General features: G+C 39.6%; 1 protein-coding gene across 3 annotated transcripts; it reads right to left on the reverse strand.

Annotated features, from left to right (window-relative positions):
- Positions 1-1924: 1924 nt before the first annotated feature.
- On the reverse strand, positions 1925-3760 carry TCEAL9 (transcription elongation factor A like 9). 3 transcript variants are annotated; one of them, XM_079910233.1, is made up of 3 exons: positions 3684-3760; positions 3129-3202; positions 1925-2746 (listed from the first exon to the last, which is right to left on the reverse strand). In XM_079910233.1, the coding sequence occupies exon 3, from the start codon at positions 2671-2673 to the stop codon at positions 2359-2361; it is 315 nt and encodes a 104-aa protein (XP_079766359.1). In that variant the 5' UTR covers positions 2674-2746; positions 3129-3202; positions 3684-3760; the 3' UTR covers positions 1925-2358. The 3 variants fall into 3 exon arrangements, with proteins under 3 accessions (XP_079766359.1, XP_079766360.1, XP_079766361.1); XM_079910234.1 differs by having other exon boundaries at positions 1925-2749; XM_079910235.1 differs by lacking the exon at positions 3129-3202 and having other exon boundaries at positions 3684-3752.
- Between the last annotated feature and the right edge of the window lie 17864 nt (positions 3761-21624).

Here is a 21624-nt window from a genome sequence, read left to right on the forward strand (position 1 = left end):
GTTATGCTAGGGCAATGTTTCCCACTAGGATGATTTTTGCCATATCTATATACCACCTTTGCTGTTAACATTGTGTTCTACTTCATGTTTGTCTTCAAACAGACTCATTTAATTTGAATATTTTTGAAAAGGAAATTTGAGTACTTTTTTGAAAAGGAAACTTTATAACACCACCCTAAATCTAAACTATCATTTGCCTTAAAGAGAGTATTCATTAATACACATTCAAATAAATATCAATACATGAATATTACAACTTAAAATATTTGTGTATTACCTGAAATCACCTCCACCTACCACCAGGCCCTTCTACTTTAATCCCAAGTTGTCTGATTGCATCTAGAGTAGTCATGGCTGGGACAAAAACTATCACAACTAATGTTTTTAGTTAGTGACTTTTGAAATCTTTTCTTTAAAAGTTATATTCTTTCCTTTAAAAGTTCCCATCAAGCCCCCTTGTGAAGGAAAAAAGGGGTAAAGGAAGTCCAGTGCTCTGACCTGCAATGGGGACAGTCCTTGTCCTCCAGGTATGTATGTCCAGGACAGCCTGGCCTTCAGCCTAGAAGAGTCTGGTGCCTGCTGCAGGCTGGAACACAGAAACCAAAGTCAGACAACCCTGGAGAGGGGTGTGCCTTGGGGGAGCCCTTCCACATCCTGCCCCAGCTCCACCCCTCAGAGTGCCAGGGGGTTGGATTCATACCATCCTATAAAAGTGGCACAGTAAGTCTTTGGACCCTCATCTCACTTCAGCCAGAATCCAGACCAACCAGCATCCATCAGACTGTTGCAACCTTGAAGAATAGTCTGGAGAGATTAATTGCCCCAAAAAGAGCATCACAGAGGAAAAATAATATACAACTGGCACAACTGTGAGCCACATATACATATATAGATACATATATAGTTATGAAGATTTGGATGCAGATATACATACACAGTAAGTCTTACACAGCACTTCATACATTTCCAAGTAAGCATGGGAATATCCCGAAATCTTACTTGAACCTCCCTTTAAAAATTTACACAGGTCTAAGGGTATCTTTTGAGCTGGTGAGGAGGGCCTGCCACCAGTCTTTTGGGAGAGATTGCTCACCCTAAGGAAATAAGAGTCAGGAAGATAAAACCAATCTTTAGGCTCATAAGCAACTCTGACTAAAGCATAATGTCTGTTACTCAGTCTTATCTTCTGGTCCCACCCCCAAAGAGACCCATTGTGTCCGAATCTTATGGGGAAGAGGGGGTCTGTGATTAAAATCCCAAAGTTGCCAAGGTATCAATAAGATATCACAGCCCAAGTGGCCCTGCATAAATGTCTATCTAAATTTAAGAGATGGGTGTTTCCCCCACTTCTGTAGAGGTCAGACGGGAGAGTCAGTCCATTGGGGGTTCCAAAGAAATATGTTGGGCTTCACTATTTGAGATTTCTAACACATCAGCAGTGTTAGGGGCCTGAGAAGTACAGAACCTGAATGAAGGGGCAGAAATACCCAATACACATGGTAGTATCAAGGGGAGGAGGACGGAAGGTTAGGCAGGCACAGCAGGAGAGAAACACAAACGTAGTGCCCACCTAACAGTTGTCTGGATTTGTTCTTAAGCACAGGTGAGAACTACTTTCTCCCTCCAAAATACCTGAAATAAATCTCTTAGGAGTTGGGATCCTGCATGAGCAGATGGGAACAAAAGCTTGTCAAATACAGTTCATAGTCACTACCTTGTTTGGTCCTCATAAGATCCCTGAAAGTTCTTTATTATCTCTATTTTGCAGATGAGAAACGATGTAAAATTTATTCTCCTAGCTAAGTGGTCTGGTGGTAATTTGGAGTTTACATTTGCTTCTAAAACTCTGCCATTAAATATTGTGTCCCAATGCCTTTAGAAATATACTCAGTACTGTTGTTTACTCCTTTTTTTAAATAAAGCTTTTATTATTTTTAACAATAGTGTGTGTACATTCTAGGAATAAGGAAAAATACAAATAAGCTGAATAAAAAAATCACTCATAATTCTACCACTGACTGTACTTTTTGTCTTTCATCCTTCACATGTTCTTCTGTGCATATATGTGATATATAAATGTACTCTTCCTTTTTAAAAATATGATATTCACATATTACTTAGTAACTTCTTTTTTCATTTTATATCCTGCCAGGAACCTCTTTTTGTACAAATGAGTAAAGTTCTCTTATTAAAAGGCAAAGACTTGTAGATTGCTTTGAAGTAAAATAAACAATGAGATGCATCTAAAACCACTAATAGCAACAAGTTAAAAGTAGAAAGATGGACAAAGGTGTATTGGGAAAACGCAAATCAAAAGAAAGTAATGTTAACATCAGAAAAAATAAAAATCAAGGTAAACTACATTAAATAGGGGTAAGGATGGTTTCGATTAACCTTCCAACGCATCACTATAAGTTTGTTTCTTACTCTCCTTATCTCGTCTAATTCATTCACTTCTCTAAACACATCTTCCTTGCTTAAATGCCTGTTGTGTATATCTTCTTTAAATTCCTGGAGAGACTGAATCAGCCTTTCTCTAAAAGTTCCTTCTGTTTTTTCCTCCTCCTCTGGCTCTTCCTCCTCCTCTGGCTTTTCCTCAGGCTTTGGCTCTTCCTCAAGTTTTGGTTCACTCTCATTTTCTGGTTTTCCTTCAATCTTTTGACAGGGTGTCATCTTGTATCTGTCTCTCTTCCTCCTGTTCCCTCTTCCTTTCTTTTTTCTGCTTATTCTTCTTTGAAAACAACTACTTCTAGGAAACAAGAAGGCGACATTAAGTCAAAAGTTTGGTGAACGGACCAGTGCTCTGGACACAGGTCTCCGTATTTGCTTTTTGTGATTCAGAGCTATCACCAAATATTTTCCACTTGGGAGACTCAGTCTGCCATCTGGGTTTCCCCAAGCCTGCTGCTCCTACCCCCACCTTCCACCTCCTCACCTCCCTCGTCCCTCCCTCCAGCCTTTTCCAAGGCTCTCCTCAACCATTTCTCCCTTCACAAGGCATAACGCAAGACTCTCCTAGAACAGAGTAGGCTGGGAGAAGGGGGGTGCGGGGAAGAACAGGGGCCGACAACCTCAGTCCCTCCTTTGCCCACCTCCACCCCAGGGGTCTTTATATTTCCTTCACCTACCCGTACTGATTCGGTCAGTTTCTTCCTCGCCTTTTCTAGCCCTGCGTACTGCTATGAACAACAGACCTGCAGACCTGCGGACAAACGGGAAACGGGAGGGGGAGGGGGTGAGGGTGGGGGTGGGGCGAGCGCTCAGTGGGCCGACCAGCACCACGCACTTTTCTCATTAAGGTTCTCGGTTATGGAAACTTTCCTACCTTCTTATTCCCGCATTTGTCCCCCTCTCCACAGTGCAAGTTAAGTCGAATTTTCCATCAGACAGGGAGTAGGAAAAGCAGATTATTTCCAAACTATCTTTAAGACTGAGGGGGGCGGTTGGGGGGTGGGTAGGTGTTGGGATAGCGGTCTGAGGTGGCAGAGGATGATTATTTTCAAACTCTCACAGGTCTCCCTGTCCTTCTCCCGGGACCCCTAGTCCCTCTCCCAAGGGTCACCATTTCCTGCAGACCTGGAGGTGGGAGGTGGAGAGATGGAATTGACCAGGGCTCCCTCAAGTCTCTGCTCTAGGCCACCCCACCCTAGAAATTCCCAGACAGCACCTATTTTGCCACCAACCTGCAAAATTCCGGCAAGCTGACTCCTTCTCCTTCTCCTAGCCTCGGGCCCCACCGGCTGCGCTGCTGAAGCAAGCTGGTACCCAGACGGGAACAAGGACCAGACTAGCAGGACTTCTGCACACGTCGACTCCTGGTCACGTGATATCTACGTCACCAGTGAGCTCGGGTCCCCAATTTCCACTCCCACCAAAAGCGCGGCAGAAGTGGGCCGGCCCTCTGCCCCCTACCCCCTTATACATTTGGCCCTTTCCATCCCAGAGGGGGAAAATGTTATTTGCCTTTCTCTGATTTCTAGGGAGGGGCTGCATCTTTTTCTGGAGCTACTAAACTTTTCTACTTTTTTCAAGAATTGTCTTTTCCTGCCTTCTGCTCCCAGGATTAAGAACTCCAACCTACATCCATCGCCCCTCCCCCAGCCTCCATTTCATCTGCAATCTAGTCCTTGGCTGTTGTGGAGCAGGGTTGGTTTGGCAGCAGGTTGTTTAAAAAAAAAAGGATGGTGGGGGAAGCCTGGGACAGGAGTAAGATTTTTAATGTAGTTTTTTACTTTATTCTTAATACTTTTCTATATTTTTTGAAAAGTAACTGAAAAAAACACAATTCAGCTGAGTAAATGTGAAGAGCTAATTGGCTTTATACAGCAATTCATGAACAGGGCAGCAACCCATCTAGCAGCTAGAAGGGCGCTCCCACGGGTTGTACAAAATGGAAGGTTTTTATAGTCAGGAGAGTGGGGAAAGGGAGCTATTAGCAAAATAAAAGAAAGGATTATTTTTAGGCCAGGACAACTTTTTGGGGGGCGAGGGGAGAGGAAGGGAGCAGCAAGGGTTTTATCATGCAGATTGCTTCTTCTTTCTCTGGGAGATGGAGGAGCCTATGCCACAGATTACCTTACTGTTGCTTGACCAGAAAATTCCAGACTGGTTGATTTAAGATTACATTTCTGGGAGAGGTTGAAACTGCAATTAGGTCAGGTATTAAATCTAGGTTTGGTATCATAGGCTTTAGCACAAGAGATGTGGTTTGGGGCCTGTGGTTTTCTTTTTAACAAATTTTTATCTTTTTATAGTCGGAAAAGACAAAGACAGAATTACTTTAGTTAAGTGAGGCAGTATGTGTACAGTCCTGAGAATAGTGCCTGGCATATGGTAAGTGCTTTAAAAGTACAAACTATTATTATAATTATATTAGGATTTCGTTTGGGGAAAAGGATTCAAAATGACAAAAAGTAATGTCTGACTCCAGAGTCTTGGTGGTGGTATTTGCCAAGAAGTAATTGGTTTGGTCCTCTAGACGCCCTCTTCCCCAGGTAGTGAAGAGTCGATGGGGCAAGAAGATGTGATTACTTGGAAACTTCACTTCTATCCTTCTAAACCACATTCTAGATACCTAGGACCCTAGAATATCCTGCCCAAAGCACCTGGAGCCCAAATGCAAGACTTGCTCATGCCTCTTCTCCAGATCTATCCTCCTGATAGTGACCCACATCCCCTTTGGGTTCACGCTAGGGTTGGAGTAGATGATACAGCTGGAAAGGCAGAACCCCCTTCATATGAGGCCATTTGGAGAAAGGGCTAAAGGAAAGGGTGTACTGCCAGGCCAATAGGAGCTCAGAGAAGGCAAAGGCCAATTAGCCCAAAATAGCCAGAGGAAGCCTCATGGAGGTAAAAGACCTTGACCTGGGCCTCACAGGGTGGGTAAGACCTAGATAGAGGGGGGAAGGAAAGAGGAGACCAGTCTGACTGAACCTAGGCCCTGTGGCCTTACCATTACCCTGGCCTGTCTCATGCTGCCTTGCTGGGTCAAGTCCACTCGTTCCTCCTTAAGGGTTATTTGTCTCTTGATGGTGGCTATTGTCCGAAAGCAGGTTCAGTGCAAGCACTTTTTGACAAGCTCTGCACTACCCCCAAGGACTTTCTCCCTTATTTCCAGGTTACAGAATCTGAATTGGTCAACCTTTATGGATAGTTCTTAGGCAGTTGCTAAATACTTAAATATGCATTCCCTTTGAGCCTGTAAATCCATTCTTAGGCATTCACCCTGAGGAAATATTTAACAGTAGTCACAATGATTTACAACAACACGGTTACTTTGTAGACCTGAATTCCTGGCATCAATCCTTTGAGTTGGACCTGAATATGCAAAGAGAAGCCACAGGTGAAAGGCAGCAATGAAGGAAAGAGAATTGTTCTAGGAAATGACATGTGCCCAAGCATGTACATATGCACCTGCACATTCACACGTGTGTATGCATTCTCATAAACCAACGATTCTCCCAGATGATTTTGCTACAAGTTAAAGAAGGCAAACTTCATAATTCTGTTTAAACAATTCAAACTGCACCAACAGTATGTACCATTTAGAAATGGAGAATGACTATTAGGATATTCGACACAATTCTTTATAAAAGGTGCAATTAAGAAGCAAATTAAACGGCTTACAATGGGGAACAGGTTAAATTAATTATGTAACAACCATATCATAGAATTCTAAGAATTAAAATGAGATCTATTGAGAACATGAGTTAATTTTCCACCTATGCAATTAGAAAAACTGAAAAATATTGATCATATTCAGAGTTGGTGAGGGTATGGAAAAACAAACATTCACATGCACTTTTGAGAATATAAAATAATATATGAATGTGAACTAAACTTATTGTGGTGATCAGTTTGCAATATATACAAATATTGAATCACTGTGTTGTACACCTGAAACTAATATAGTGTTATCTGTCATTTATACCTCAATTTAAAAAGTAAAAGTACAAGCAAGATGCAAAAATAATAAAAGATAGAATAAAATAGTGCATTTCTGGAGGTCATTTTGACAATATTTAACCTTAAAATATATGTGCTTTTGGACACATCACTTCCTCTTCTAGTGTTTTATCATGCTGAAATACTCCCATGCCAAATATGGTCAATGTTGTAGTTGTGGTAATAGATTTTTTTAAAGGAAAAAACTAAATATTCCTAAAAGGGGATTGGTTTAAGAAAAGTTTGATAATTCACTAATGCAATACTATGCAGTGATGAAAAATAATAAGGTGGAGTTATATTTACTCACATGAAAAAATGTCCAACATATATTGTTAAGAAAGAAGAAAAATTGAAGGTTAATATATGTGGTAGTACATGTTTGTCACAGCATACATATATTTATTTTTGTGTATTTGAAATATAAGTAAATAAAGAAATTCTACCATAGCATGATTAGTAAAGTCCACAAAATTCATTCCTGTAAAATTCTGGGTTATATTATTGAGAGATGAATGAAATTACTGATGTGAGCCTATTTGGTTAGCTCGCTACACAACCCAAGTCCATTAGAGACTCGCTGTGTTTTGATGGCACCTCATAACAGTTGTTTACTCAGCACTCAAGCTTAAACATCATCCTTACGTTTTCCCCTTTCCCCATGCCCATCGCCAATCATGTTATATCCAGTGTCAACTTACTGTGGAGTCTTCCTGTGTTTCTCTATCATATTAGAAATTTGAATGAATATATACTGAACTATTCCGATAGGATATATTTGAAATGAGTAGTCAATATAAAAGGAACTTTTCCTTTCTAAGTGTTGCATTTATATATTTAAAATTTATCTTTAATAGGTATGCATTAATTAATAAGATTCAAAAAATGATTGAGATAAAACTTTGAAAACATGCAGAAGAAACAAAATATCTGACAAATATAAGATAGTCATATATATATATATAGAAATGAAAGTGTTTTATAATATATTGGTAGGTGAAAAAAACAGATTATAAATGGTAAACTGCAGAAGGTCCCATTAAAAAATAATATATATGAGTAGATATTTATATGTATACACCAAAATATTAGAAGTGGGTATGATTGGGTGATTGGTGGGCATATAGGTGATTTATATATTATTTTATATACTTCTTTGTAGATTCTTCTACATTTTCTCAGTGGGTATGTGTAAATTCTATAATAAAGAATAGTCTGCAAACAGTATGACCTTATCTTATGACACACATTTCGCATATGTACTTCTCTGTAGCAGAGCAGAATTTGATTCAAGGCCTCCACTACCTGTTTGAGGTGTGGGGTCCTTGCAATGGTTGGATGCCTCACATTTGCTTCCCTTGCCCCATTAGTGACTAGTATCCATTAAAACAAGGCTCTCCTCCCCATGCTCTGACTATGCCTCCCTCCAATTCAAGTTTGAGATAATCAAGCTGTAGTACTAGTCATACATTAGACAGGAGGTATCTCTTTCCAAATTTTACCCTGTGAGAAATCATTTCTTTAGGAATTTTTTTTGCTAAAAGTAATATTGTTGGCACTAATATAATATTTTAAGCAGATTATAAAATAGTCTTAGTTACCAATTCAATGCTTTTAAAAATATATATGAATAGAGCAAGAAAGGATTGTATTTCTGGCTCTGCTCGACAAATGGCATTTATGTATAGTTCCTTGACTTTTTTTCAGTGAAAATGTTTTACTTTTGCAAATAAAGGCAACAAATACTATTTAAAAGCAGGTTATAAAACAATGTGTATAAAATTATTCCAGTTATATTTAAAATTAAAAACACACACAGAAGGAAAGAAAACCCTCAAAATCTACACTCAATTTCATTTATTTCATGACTCTCAAACATACATTATTCCCTAAGGAAATATTTCTAAAAGTGAAATTGCTAGGTCTAAAAGTCTGAAAAATCTTATGATTTTTTTATGTGTATTGCCTAAAGGGCCAGCAAGATAATTCAACAAATTTACACGTGTACTTACAGCCCATGTGGATGTTCTCATATAAAATGGATGGTGTTTTTTCTTTTTTAAAATTCCCCAATTTGACAAGGGAATAAGAATACCTTGAAGTTTTAATTTGTATATATATATTTTAAGAAGTAAAACTTTCTTATTCATAGATGACATGATTGCCAATTTAGAAAATCCTACAGTCTACAAAAAAGTCACCAGGGGGCTTCCCTGGTGGCGCAGTGGTTGAGAGTCCGCCTGCCGATGCAGGGGACACAGGTTCTTGCCCCGGTCTGGGAAGATCCCACATGCCGCGGAGCGGCTGTGCCCGTGAGTCATGGCCGCTGAGCCTGCGCATCCGGAGCCTGTGCTCGGCAACGGGAGAGGCCACAGCAGTGGGAGGCCCGCGTACAGCAAAAAAAAAAAAAAAAAAAAAAAAAAAAGTCACCAGAACTAATGAGTACAGTAGACCTGTAAATAGGATATCAATTATATTTCTAAATACTGAAGCTGAATAACTTACACTTATTTTCCAGATAGATGTCTTCTTTGCTCAATACCCTACTGATGTCTTTTCACCAGTTTTCAGGCAGTGATAACTACTGTTGTTTTGTTGATTTTTTTAGGAACATTTTATTACAGATAGATAACTATTGTTTCAGTTAGTCTCATTGGTTGTAAGGAATAGAGACTTAGGCCAGCTCAGCTGAGGCAGATCCATGGTGAGAATTTATGAGATAGTAAAGAAGACTACGATCTTGAGGAAATCTGAGAATTAACAGCCAGTTTCGAATGGACCTCTAGAAGTTAGGGCCTGAGCATTTTTAATGTTCTGCCATTAACTTGGTTCAGCTGTGGACCCAGTCTCTTCTCCCTTCCTCTCACATCCCCTACTTCTCCTTTGTCTTGTCTCTGTTTCATAGCTTCAGCTTCCCCGTAACGTGCCCTGCTCATGTATCAGGCTTTCTCAGGTTCCTAAGGTACAAACCCTCTTCCCACAAAAGTGCACGTACCCCACTAACCCCAAACTTGGACAAATTTGCATAGAATCTCAGGTGGTCCACAGACTTCCCTAGTTGAGAACACCTGGTCCAGGTTAATTAATATTGTCAGCTGGTGAGAGTTCCTTGGACACTGGCCTAAGCCTGGCTGAGGGGACATCAGTATGGGGATGGACTGGCAGGCAGCAACCCTGATGCAGGGCTAGACTCCTCCTGGGTTTCCTGGAGGTAAAGAGGCCAGAGGTGAGAGGCCTAGCAGGCTGCATCCCTCTAACAGAACATAACTGAGCCAATTAGTATTTATGAACATTAAAAACTCCTCAAAGTGGAAGAGATAGATTATTTTTCTAAAATGACAAAAATAAGACACTTACTGAGGCTCTACAGGGATTAATTTCTTAACATGTAAAATGTTGATTTGTTTTCAAAAAATTTAGGTTTAAAATTTTCAAAATAATTAGCCTGTTTTTTTAAAGCTATTTGGGAAGTATCACTAGAAGCATTCTGTAAATGATAAATATAAACATGACCAAATTATGAAGGATTTCCTATTTAGTAGAAAATCTTATATTTTATTGTAAATTACTTTTCTCCCCAAAGAGTATGTCTTAAAGATTGTGAACAATTAACATGTTTTAAAAAATTGCTCTTTCCTTTGTAGCTGATGGAAAATATTTTTTTTTAAATTATTTTGTGTCTCTCATGACTTTTAAAGAGGACTCTTTTTTTAAATTTTATTTATTTATTTTTGGCTGCATTGGGTCTTCGTTGCTGTGCACAGGCTTTCTCTAGTTGTGGTGAGTGGGGACTACTCTTCGTTGCTGCACGGGCTTCTCATTGCAGTGGCTTCTCTTTTTGAGGAGCACGGGCTCTAGGCGCGTGGGCTTCAGTAGTTGTGGCACATGGGCTCAGTAGTTGTGGCTCGAGGGCTCTAGAGCATAGGCTCAGTAGTTGAGGCGCACGGGCTTACCTGCTCCGCGGCATGTGGGATCTTCCCGGACCAGGGCTGGAACCCGTGTCCCCTGCCTTAGCAGGCGGATTCTTAACCACTGCACCACCAGGGAAGCCCGATGGAAAATGTTTTCTATTTGATATATGTTAAGTTAGCCAAATAACAAAGCACTCCAACGAAAAGAGAAGTCTTAGGATGAATACCCATACTCTTCCTCCCCACATGTAAGTATCGTATTTCTGAAATGTAAAAACAAAACATTTTAAATTAAAAAATTGGAACATAAAAGTACATAGAAGAAAGATAATTTTCCACTCCCAGCCTCCTTTCCTGATACCTAGCTTTCTGGCCACTTAGGTGCAGGTAAGGGCTTCAGGGGAAAAATAATAATGACTACCAGGAGAGGAGGTTCTGGGGAGGAGCAGGTTGCGGAGCAGTTAGAACAAGGGAAAGGGCTAATCCCACAAGAAGATTAAGTGGACAATAACTCCAAGAGAAAATGCTGCCTCTCTCTTACACTGCATCTGACCTCCTGAAATGCCAAGATGGAAAAAGAGACATTCCAAATCCAGGGTGACAAGAGGAGGAGGGGTTGAGTGTTCCCGCTGCCTTGCTTGGGTGGGAGGCAGGATCAGGAACCTGAACTCCTTTAGTGTCCCTTGATGAGAGTCTACCTGGGCCCAAATCCCTTTCTTCCTGTCTTTTGTATCCTCTGAGTAATGATTCCTGTTGCAGAGGAGGAAAAACTTCTGGTCAAGGAATGCGGGGAAAAGCAACGGTCCAGTCCAGAACGCTGTAAGTTTGTGTTCCGACTGAAGAGGCTTGGGGTAACCCTGGCACCAGGATGGCTGGGGCCTGAGGGCAGAATCCTCAAGTGGGTCAGAGTCTGTTTTCTGGTCACACCTTCCTTACCCAAAATCCATTTTGAGTGGTCCTGGGGGCAAGCAGTTTATGAATATGGACACAGGTATATGCTGGAAAGCTTTCCACTCAGCCCCTGCTCCCAGTGTCCCACATCCATTTTGGTGCCAAACATTTTGGTAGTAGGAGTGTGGAAACTAATCACCAGAGGAGGAAACAAAGAGACACAGAGAGTGAAAGTTTTACTTTAAATAGTCACCCCTCGTCCAACATTGTGGCTATTTAAAAGAGGAGGAGTACCAAAGGCTGAGGATGGCTATGGATAAAGGAGGGACAAAGCTGGGATATATAGTTTTGGGAGACGCCGGACGGGTCCGGGAAGGGCCGGGCGGCTGCAGGTCCGCACTGAGTTCTTGCTGCAGCAGCCCCCGCTTCCCCGACCCCAACCATCCGCTGGTCTGATGTTCGCCGGGTCAAGCGAAAATGCGGCGGCAGCGGAGGAGACAGCAAGGAAAGGCGCAGTCGATGCGAGGGACAGTGGTGGTGGGGGGGGAACAGAGCCCAGCCTGAAGCTCCCCTCCAGATCCTTCCCTTTTTGTGCCTGCATACGCCTGGGGAAGTATCTACGTACAGGAAAAAATGGTGAGTTTTAAAGGAGGAAGGAGAGAGAAGCGAGCGGGAAGACGGAGCTCCGTCTGGAGGCCCCCTGGAGGGCGCACGAGTCTCTCTTAGGTGGGAAAAATAGAATTTCAGAAACCATTAAAATCTGAATCTTGAAAGGTGCATAGTAGGGCCTCTGTCCTCGGTGCTGATCTTCCCGTCAAGCATTCAGTCCTTTCGCTTGCCTCTTGTCTCCTACGAGTAATGGAGTCCAAAGTGGAATAAGCAGGGGGATAAAAATCTCAACATGGAAAATGTTCCCCAGGAAAAAAAGGAAAAGGAAAAAGAAGGAGGAGATCCTGCCCCTGTGGAGAATGGAGAGGAAGCTCGCCCTGTGGGAGGGAATGAAAGCTAGAAGCCTGAAGGCAATATTAGAAGGGGTTGGGCTCTGCTTTCCCAGGATTTTAGGCTTGTCAATAATATTAATGTGATAGACATAGACGGAGATGCAGATGATACCGAAAGTTTCACGGAAAAGATGAGAGAGTTAAACTCAGGGCAATGAAGTTAAGGTATAGTTTATCTGGCCTTAGTAGGACCACCCTCATCATTGCCACCATGAGGAATTTTTCCTTATGCCTTGAAAACTGAGGTTTTCTCTGAGGTTAATACTTTTCAACCTTGTTTTCTGTTTATTTGCCTTTTCTTGGTGTAATTTTACTCATTCAATTGCTTCAAAACTTTCAGTATTGTCAGCATCTATTTGAATATTGAATTCAGACCAAAGCCACAAGTTTTTCTTTGTCAGCAGAGGTGTTTCACCCATTCGAATAGAAAGATGTTCATTGTCTGTTTCAAAAGAGAAAAAAAAGTTAGAAAGCAGTGTGTAAATTTATCGTTGCTTCATTTTAGAGCATATATATTTATGTATTATATATATTAACAATGAGTCTTAAAGTATATATACTAAAATGTGGGTGTTTATCTTTAGATGGCATAATTTTTAATGATTTAATTTCTTTCTCTTTGATAACTGTATTTTCCCAAAATTTGTATTTATTACTTATACCCTTAAATGTAATAAAAGTAATAAAAGTCATGTGTCAATCAGCTTTTTAAACAAGTGTCATTTAATAAAAACTTGTTAAAAGAACAAAACATGCATTTCAAGGTTATTTTTTAGAATTTCTTTTTTAGCAATATAACCCTAGTATTTACCACCCTGACATTCTTTTAAAGGGTCACCCTTGTCATTCGTGAAAAGAGAATACTATTTACCTCCCAGGGCTGCTGAGCGGATCAGATGAGGTACCCTATGTGTGAACTTTGTTGACTTGGACCCTACCTGACTCCCCTGCCCTTTCAGAACCCCCACTGCAGTGATACTTAGGGAGGACTGAGGGATATCTAACCTATGCCCAGGAACAATTTCAGGCAACTGAGAAGCAGGTGCCACCCTCCTCTGGATACTGCCATGTCTTCCAGACTCTACTGTCATTTCTCCTTCATCTTATTCCTTCTGCTGACAGAGGTTTTGGAGTCCTCAAGGTGACAAAGGCTTCCTGATTTCTGTGAGATCATTGTTACACTTATGAAGGTGGGTACTACACAAAAGTGCCTCAGCAAATAATATCTTAGCCAAGGTCTTAGTAAAAACAGGAATTTCTTATTTTACTTATAGGTCCTCTGCTCTCTAGGGACTCAGACATGATTCCATTTGGGTGGAGAGTGCTGGGTCAAGACATGAATAAAACAAAATGATGACTTGAACAGTTGGAGTCAGCCACTTATTACCTTAATTATAATATAAATTATAATAAAGCCTATATTTCTTTTCTGCTAGTAAAAATTTACAAGAATAATCTCCAGATGGTGACAACATTGACTGCCATGTTATTTCCAGAGGTGACTTCTCTCTCAGGACACTCTACAGTCTCTCATACAAAAAATTCTTGGCAGACCCACTCACTAGGGCAACAGACACACATGAAGTATATAAGTTACAGAGATATTCACTTTCTTTAATCAAAACTGAGTAACATTAGCCAAATCTGATATTATCCCTACATGAAAGAGTTTAAAATATTTTGTGAGATAAAAAAAAATTCCTAAATGTGTTAGCAATTACTCCTCTGCAGAACTGTGCCATTCTCATAGCATGTACTCTTTATCAACCTTATACTCCTAGTGTCTATTACAATGTTTGACATATTGTAAATGTTGAATAAATGTTTAATATGGCCATTTTGACTCTGTGGGGATCCTCAAGTCCTTTACCTAGTTCTGCTCTTGACTAAAGAACAGCAGGTAAGTCATTTCATTTCTCTAGAGGCAAAGACATGCATTTCCTAGGGAGCGTAGTAGAGGCCAGATGACAGGCTAAATTAAAACACGAATAAAATTTAGCGAGATTTGCATAGTGTGTCACACAGACTGCCTGATTTAGAATCTCCTATTGTAACAGAGAAGAACAAACCTGACTCCATATTGGATCTACTTCTTTAGCTCTAACTTTTGTGCTCTGTTGCCTGTGCTTAGTTATGCTGGCTCTGTACCTTTGTAAAGGAATGTTGCCTGTAGCCTGAAATATACATAATAGCCCCTTTCTCAAGGCTCTGCCTCCCAGGCTTGACTTTCCATATAGAGATAAAAGTTGTAGAACAGAGAATAACACTTGTCTTGTTGGAGGTTTACAGGAACATCGTGACCAGACCTACCTGGATAGCTGCAAGAACAAAGGATTATCACGTCCCCTCCGGGGTCTGGTGGGCACCAAGAAGTTTGTAACAATCAGCCACACCCTCTCCTCTTTTTGTATAAAGGAAGCCTGAATTCTAACTGTGGTAAGACGGTTCTTTGGGACACTAGTCTGCCATCTTCTCAGTCTGCTGGCTTACAAATAAAGTCGATATTCCTTGCCCCAACACCTTGTCTCTTAATTTATTGGCCTTGTCTGTGGCGAACAGTAGGAGCTTGGTCTTGGTAACACTCTCTATTGCTAATAATGTAGACTTCGGCACCCTTCTCTGGATTACACGAATTAATCATACTTCCAACTGGGCCACAGAACATGTATTATTAACTTGCTTCCCTGAGAGATTCTGATGTGTACTAACACTGGATAACCACTGGTGGTACAGTGGAAACAGTTATATTAAGTACTGCCTTAGTTCATTTGGGCTGTGATAACAAAAATACCATGGATTGGATGGCTTAAATAACAGAAGTTTATTTTTCCCTGTTCTAGGGGTAGGAAGTCCAAGATCAAGGCACTGGAAGATTTGGTTTTTGGAAAGGGCCTGCTTCCTGATTCGTAGACTGCAATCTCCTTTCTGTGCCCTCATACTGTGGAAAAAGCAAGGGAGGTTGCTGGGGTATCATTTATAGTGGCACTAATCCCATTCATGAGGGCTCCATCCTCAAGACTTAATCACATTTTAAAGGCCCAAACTCCAATTACCATCACAGTGGGGATTAGGTTTCAACATATGAATTTCAGGGGGACACAACAAATAGGCCTAGAAAAAGACTGCAAGGAAATACATCAAAATGTCAGAGATTCCAGCGATGCATATATCACATGACCTAAATTGTCTTATTCTATGTTAGGATCAATTTTTTAGAATCTTTCAACATTTCTCACATTGAAATATATCATAAAATACATGTGTAGATTTTATGTGATAGTTTTATTTTTTCTTAAAAAAGGTGTTACTGAATCAATGGTGTATGTTGCTGATGCTGTAATCTAATAATCAAGAAAGTAAGGTGCATAAATATATATGGGAATGTGCATACACAAATAGAAAAAGACATAAAGGAATTCATCTTTGAAGACATGTGGGAATTGATGTGTGATAAAATGTAATTTTTCTGCTGTTATTTACTTCAATGTCTGGGTTTTAGATTTTATTTTTGTACAGTTATAATCTTATTGCCATTAAAACAATTCTGAATATATATATGTCATCATGTTAGTTTGGACTATGCAGAAAAATGGTAATAATAACAATATTCATAACATCCTTTTAGCATGCGCCATGTTAGAGACAGTGTTCTCAGCTATTTACAGGTACTAATCAATCCGTTCCTCAGAAGAAATCTGTGAGGGCTATACTATCAATGTACCCATTTTATGTAGGAGGAAATTGAGGCACATACAGATGAAGCAAATTATCTGTAGTTGTATAGCTAGTAAGTTTTAAAGCCAGGATATAGCCCAAACTATTGGGTCCAGAATCAGTGCTCTCAGCCTTTCAATAAAACAAATACCTAATCCATTAAAGCAATGATTGGAACAGCCACCTATTTTCTTAAATATAATTTTAAAATGGCTGTTTTTTAGATATCTTAGTAGTGGCAAATTCCAATTCTATTGTTTCCTCTAAAGGGAGACGGGTTTCCCCTCACATTGAATAAAATTAGGCATAGTAGAGAAAATCAGGCCATCGATGTTGGGAACCAAAAAGGAAAAAAAGCAAAAGGAAAAAAAAGGAGTCCCTAGGGCTTCCCTGGTGGATCAATGGTTGAGAGCCCACCTGCCAATGCAGGGGACAAGGGTTCATACCCCGGTCCGGGAAGATCCCACATGCCATGGAGTGGCTGGGCCCGTGAACCATGGCCTCTGAGCCTGCGCGTCCGGAGCCTGTGCTCCGCAACAGGAGAGGCCACAACAGTGAGAGGCCTGTGTACTGAAAAAAAAAAAAAAAAAAAAAGGAGTCCCTAAGATTGAGGACTTGAGAGGTAATCATGTTAAGTCCAAGGAGTTAAGGAACACCTAGAGACAGCCACCTATTTTCTTAAATATAATTTAAAAATTTTGTTGTTTTGAAACATATTTTAGTAACAGCAAATCCTAATCCCACTGTTTATTCTAAGAGGAATTGTATTTTCTCTCGCATTGAATAAAAATGGGCATAGTAGAGATAATCAGGCAATCGATGTTGGGAAGCAAAAAGGAAAACAATGGGAGTCTCTGACTGGAGAGGTAATCATGTTAAGTCCAACTTGTGAGGAAGATGAAATTAGGGGAGAGCAGAAACTATGAAGAAGTAGAAGCAAGGACACAGAGAAAAGCTTTCCAGGAGAAAATTAAGTCACCTGTCAGCAATGCGTGAAGATAGGCATTTGTTGTACGAATGCATATTTTGTGGGAAAGAACGTGCCAAGTAGACTTTGTCAATCTCTTTGATTCATATACATTTTCAAAACTGAACTGAATGGGTACTGTGGGGTAGATAATATCTCCTAACTTGTTTTTAAAAATAAGGACAGATTTATTTTTCTCTTTTAGCAAAACTTGGATGTCTATTGAAGAAACTTAAAAAGTAAAGGGTCACCTTTGTGACCAGAGCCAGCATTGCAGCTTGAACATCACTGAGCTGGAAGCCTGGGACAGAGAAACAGTGTTAATCTTGATTAATGGTGGAACAAATTTTGGACCTGTTGAGACTGAGGTAAGTTTGGGACATTCAGGAGGAAAGTTCCACTAGAGAATTGAATAAAAGTCTGTAGGGCCAAAGAGTAGTTTGGGCTAGACATGTGGAATTGTAGTGACAACTGCAGAAGTGAATGGGATCAGCCAAGGAGAGCATGGAGACCAAGAAGAGAGAGGACTTGCAATATTCAGGGAAGCAATACAGCTCAGGCTCTAAGAGTCCAGGTGTTGGAACTTGTCACTTCTAATTGGGTCTAAATCTCCACTCGGCCTCTCAGTATTCCAGTAAAATAAAACTACGAGATGGTTATATAAGATTCACGTTGAATATAAGAACAGAGAAAGGGTGGAACCAAGAGAATGTTGAAAGGTATATTATGCAAATTGTATCTGTAAGAATTCTGGTACCACTTTTAAAATATCAAACAAGGTAGAATTCAAGGCAATGGACACTCACTTGTATAGATAAAGAGGGACATTTAATAAAGAGAAAAGATCAATCCACCAGATGGTATCCTAATCCTTTATTTATATGCACCTAAAGGCATAAAGCAAAAAATATAAATCAGAATACCAGGACAAGTAGAAAAATTCATAATTATAGTAAGAAGGAATAATGTAAGTTTCTAGGTAACTAATAGTATGGTGGTGCAGTGGTTAAGAATCCACCTGCCAACGCAGGGGACATGGGTTTTATCCCTGGTCTGGGAAGATCCCACATGCCACGGAGCAACTAAGCCCGTGTGCCACAACTACAGAGCCGGTGCTCTAGAGCCCACAAGCCACAACTACTGAGCCCACGCACCGCACCTACTGAAGCCCGCATGCTCTAGGGCCCACGTGTCACAACTACTGAGCCCGTATGCTGCAACTACTGAAGCCCACGCACCTAGAGCCCGTGCTCCGCAACAAGAGAAGCCACCACAATGAGAAGCCCACACACCACAACAAAGAGTAGCCCCTGCTCACCGCAACTAGAGAAAGCCCACATGCAGCAACAAAGACCCAACACAGCCAAAATTAATTAATTAATTTTAAAAAAAGAAATAAGTACACATCCCCAGAAATTCCATTCACAGGAATTTTTTTAAAAATAATAATACATGTAAAAAAGTATCCAACAAGGTAGGCCTTAAGGAAAGAAATATTACTAGGGATAGAGATATATTTTATAATGGTAACATAGTCAATATAATGTGAAGGTACTAAAATTCTAAATCTGTATGCTTATAGTAACATTGCTTCAAAATATACAATACAAAAAGTATCAGAATAAAAGGAGAAGTAGAGAAATCTAAAGTCAGTGTGGGACATGTAAATATACCTCAGTATATTTACAGAAGAATCAGAAAATAATATCAGTAGAAGTATTGAAGATTTAAGCAATGAGAATAACAAATTTGGCCTAATTTACATACATAGACCAATACAACCTACAATTGCAGAATATAAATTTTTTTCAAGGCAAATGGGACATTTGCTAAAATTGACCTTCTACTAGGTCCATTAACCAAGTATCAATGAATTTCAAAGTATTGGAATAGTTCAGAATATGTTCTCTGATGACAGATGAGTAATAAAGCTAAGAATTAATAACAAATAGATAACAACAAGAAAATCTCAAAGTGTTTGGAAATTAATCAGTACATTTCTCATGAGTAAAAACAGAAACTTAAATTTAGCATTATTTTTAATTGAGTGATAATGAAAACACAGCATATGAAAACCTGTGGAATGCAGCTATCTGTGCTTAGTAAGAAATTCTATATCCTTAAATGCATATATTAGAAAAGAAGAAAGGCTGAAAAATATCGATGATCTAAGTTTGCTTGTCAATACATTTTGGAGAAAACACCAACAAAAATCTTAAGGCACAATTCTTAAGGCAGGAAATAAGAATAGAAACTAATGAAAGAGAAATGAAACACACAAAAGAAAGAAACAGACAAAATTTTAGTCTATGTACATACTAATAAAATCAAAACCCTCTAATAAAATTGATCAAGATAAAAAGAGAAGACACAAAGTAAATGTCAGGGGTAAAAGAACAATAGTACATATTCTACAGATTTTAAAAAAGAGAATAAAAGGATAATATGAACAATTTCATACCATTAAATTTAAGAATTTAGATTGAGTGCATGAATTTATTAAAAAACAACTTACCAAAAGGGAAAAAAGAAGATATAGAAAATCTGAACAGTCCCATATCTATTAAATGAATTAAATTGCAAATGAAAATAATGCAATATATCCACTTTGGTGATGACAGCGGGAGGACCTATGAAGACCCACTTGAGAGCTAAATGAACAGAGCAGGAAAAAACTATAAAAACATTTAATGTCTCTAGAAATTGTCCTAAGGGAAAACAGCAAATGAAGAAACATTTACTTCAAAAAATCTACTAAAACTTGGTAAAAATAGCAAGGATTTCTGGCATTTGAATCAGGACCTGCTCCCTCCTTCCTTTCCATCCCTAGCTCAGCTTAAAGGAAACTCTACTCGGGACAGGCATGGCCAGGAAGGCAGGATTCCCTTTCCCCTCAGCTCCCAATCGAGGCTTATGATATCTTCACTGAGAGAGCAGGCCACCAGCATTTCTCATTCCCTCCAAATCAGAGTTGAAAGGTTAAGTTCTTGGTGAGTATGGCCAAGAGGTCATGGATTCCCTTCTTCTAACCAGTCACTACCCATAGGGCAAAGGCTCTACCCAACAGTGGCAGACCAAGAATATAGTGGCCCTGATTGCTCTCACTCCAGCTTGCTCTTAGAGCAGAGGTTCCAAGCTAGGAGAAACGAGCCAAAAAACCGAAGAGCCTACTGCCCTGCCTAGAGTAGCAACTCAGAGTCTTTGCCAAGAGAAGGAAGCAGCCCTTAAAAACAGAGGGCTCCTAAGTTCTCCCCAGAAGGACTGGCTTAATGTGAAACATAGTCTGGGGAAGATCATGCTTAAAGGTACTCTAGAAAACAATAGCTTCCCTTAATTAAGAACAACAAGTTAAATCATAGGCCAGCTGGTACACCAGAGAGAATCAGGGAAAGAGTAAAGAAGAATCTGCTGGGGGTCAGAATAAATGTCAAAGACTGGCCTCAAAAACTACTCCTGACTGAATTTAATTTGATCAGACTATTGAACATATTATTTCCCAAGGCTTTGTTGAAAACAACAGAGCACTCAGTCTATAATTAGTGGAGCCTAACAGGCCAAGTGTAATACCAAATGAAGCAGACAGTTTAATACCAAGATTAAAGAAATAAACAGTCAAAAAGAGTGTTGGTAAAAACCAATTGTAATCCTAGGATACCTGTGCATGTCCCCAAGTTTGCAACATCTGAGGAGTGACACCAGAAGGTTCACACAGTAGGGAAAATGGGCCAAGTCACAAGACAAATGAGTAAACAACAACCAAAGCAAGGAGTAGGAAAAAGGGGGAGGTGAATCAGTATCCAAAGGTGCAAAAATAAATTAAACTATACAGATTTCAACAAAAATTACAAAATATGCTGTCAAAGAAAAATTGCACTGGACAGAGTTAAATATCAAAGGAAGATGTTTTCCTTGAGATTGAACTCAGCTATAAATACAACAATGACAGCAGGGGACGTATAATCAAAAGGTAGGGAGAGGGAGTCACTAGATTAAAAATTACCAAAAGTAACTTGATTAGATATCAAGAGTGAGGGGAAGAGGAACTTAATTGAATTTCAAGTATGGGAGGATTCTTGCTAAACTGGCTTAGCAGGATTCTTGCTAGAACTGGGCTCAGAAGGATTCTTTACTAAAACTGTTCTTGACAGCCCAGTCAAAAAAACTCAAAGGAGCCCTATTAGACGCAAGAGGGAGGGGATATGGGGATATATGTATACGTATAGCTGATTCACTTTGTGATACAGCAGAAACTAACACACCATTGTAAAGCAATTATACTCAAATAAAGATGTTAAAAAAAAGAAGGGAGTCCTTGTCAGTACAAAGAAACAGACATATGAGACCCACACACAGGAAAGAGGGCCAAAAAAGGTATAACACATACAGAAAGAAATGGTAGAAGCGCTTCCTTATCAGTAATTACTTGAAAGGTAAATGGATTAAACTCTCTAATCAAAGAGCAGAGATTGGCAGGATGGATAAAAATCAAGATCTAACTATATGCTGTCTACAAGAGACTCACTTTAGATTCAAAAACATATATAGATTGAAAACATAGTAAAACATATTTCATGCAAATAATAACCAAAAGATAGCTGTATATCTATAGGATTATTAAACAAAATAGACTTTAAGATAAAAAAAGTTACAAGAGACAAAGGACATTATATATTGATAAAAAGTTAAATTCATCAAT

The sequence above is a fragment of the Stenella coeruleoalba genome (assembly GCF_951394435.1).
Source record: "Stenella coeruleoalba genome assembly, chromosome: X".
In the NCBI taxonomy this organism is placed as follows: Eukaryota; Metazoa; Chordata; class Mammalia; order Artiodactyla; family Delphinidae; genus Stenella; species Stenella coeruleoalba.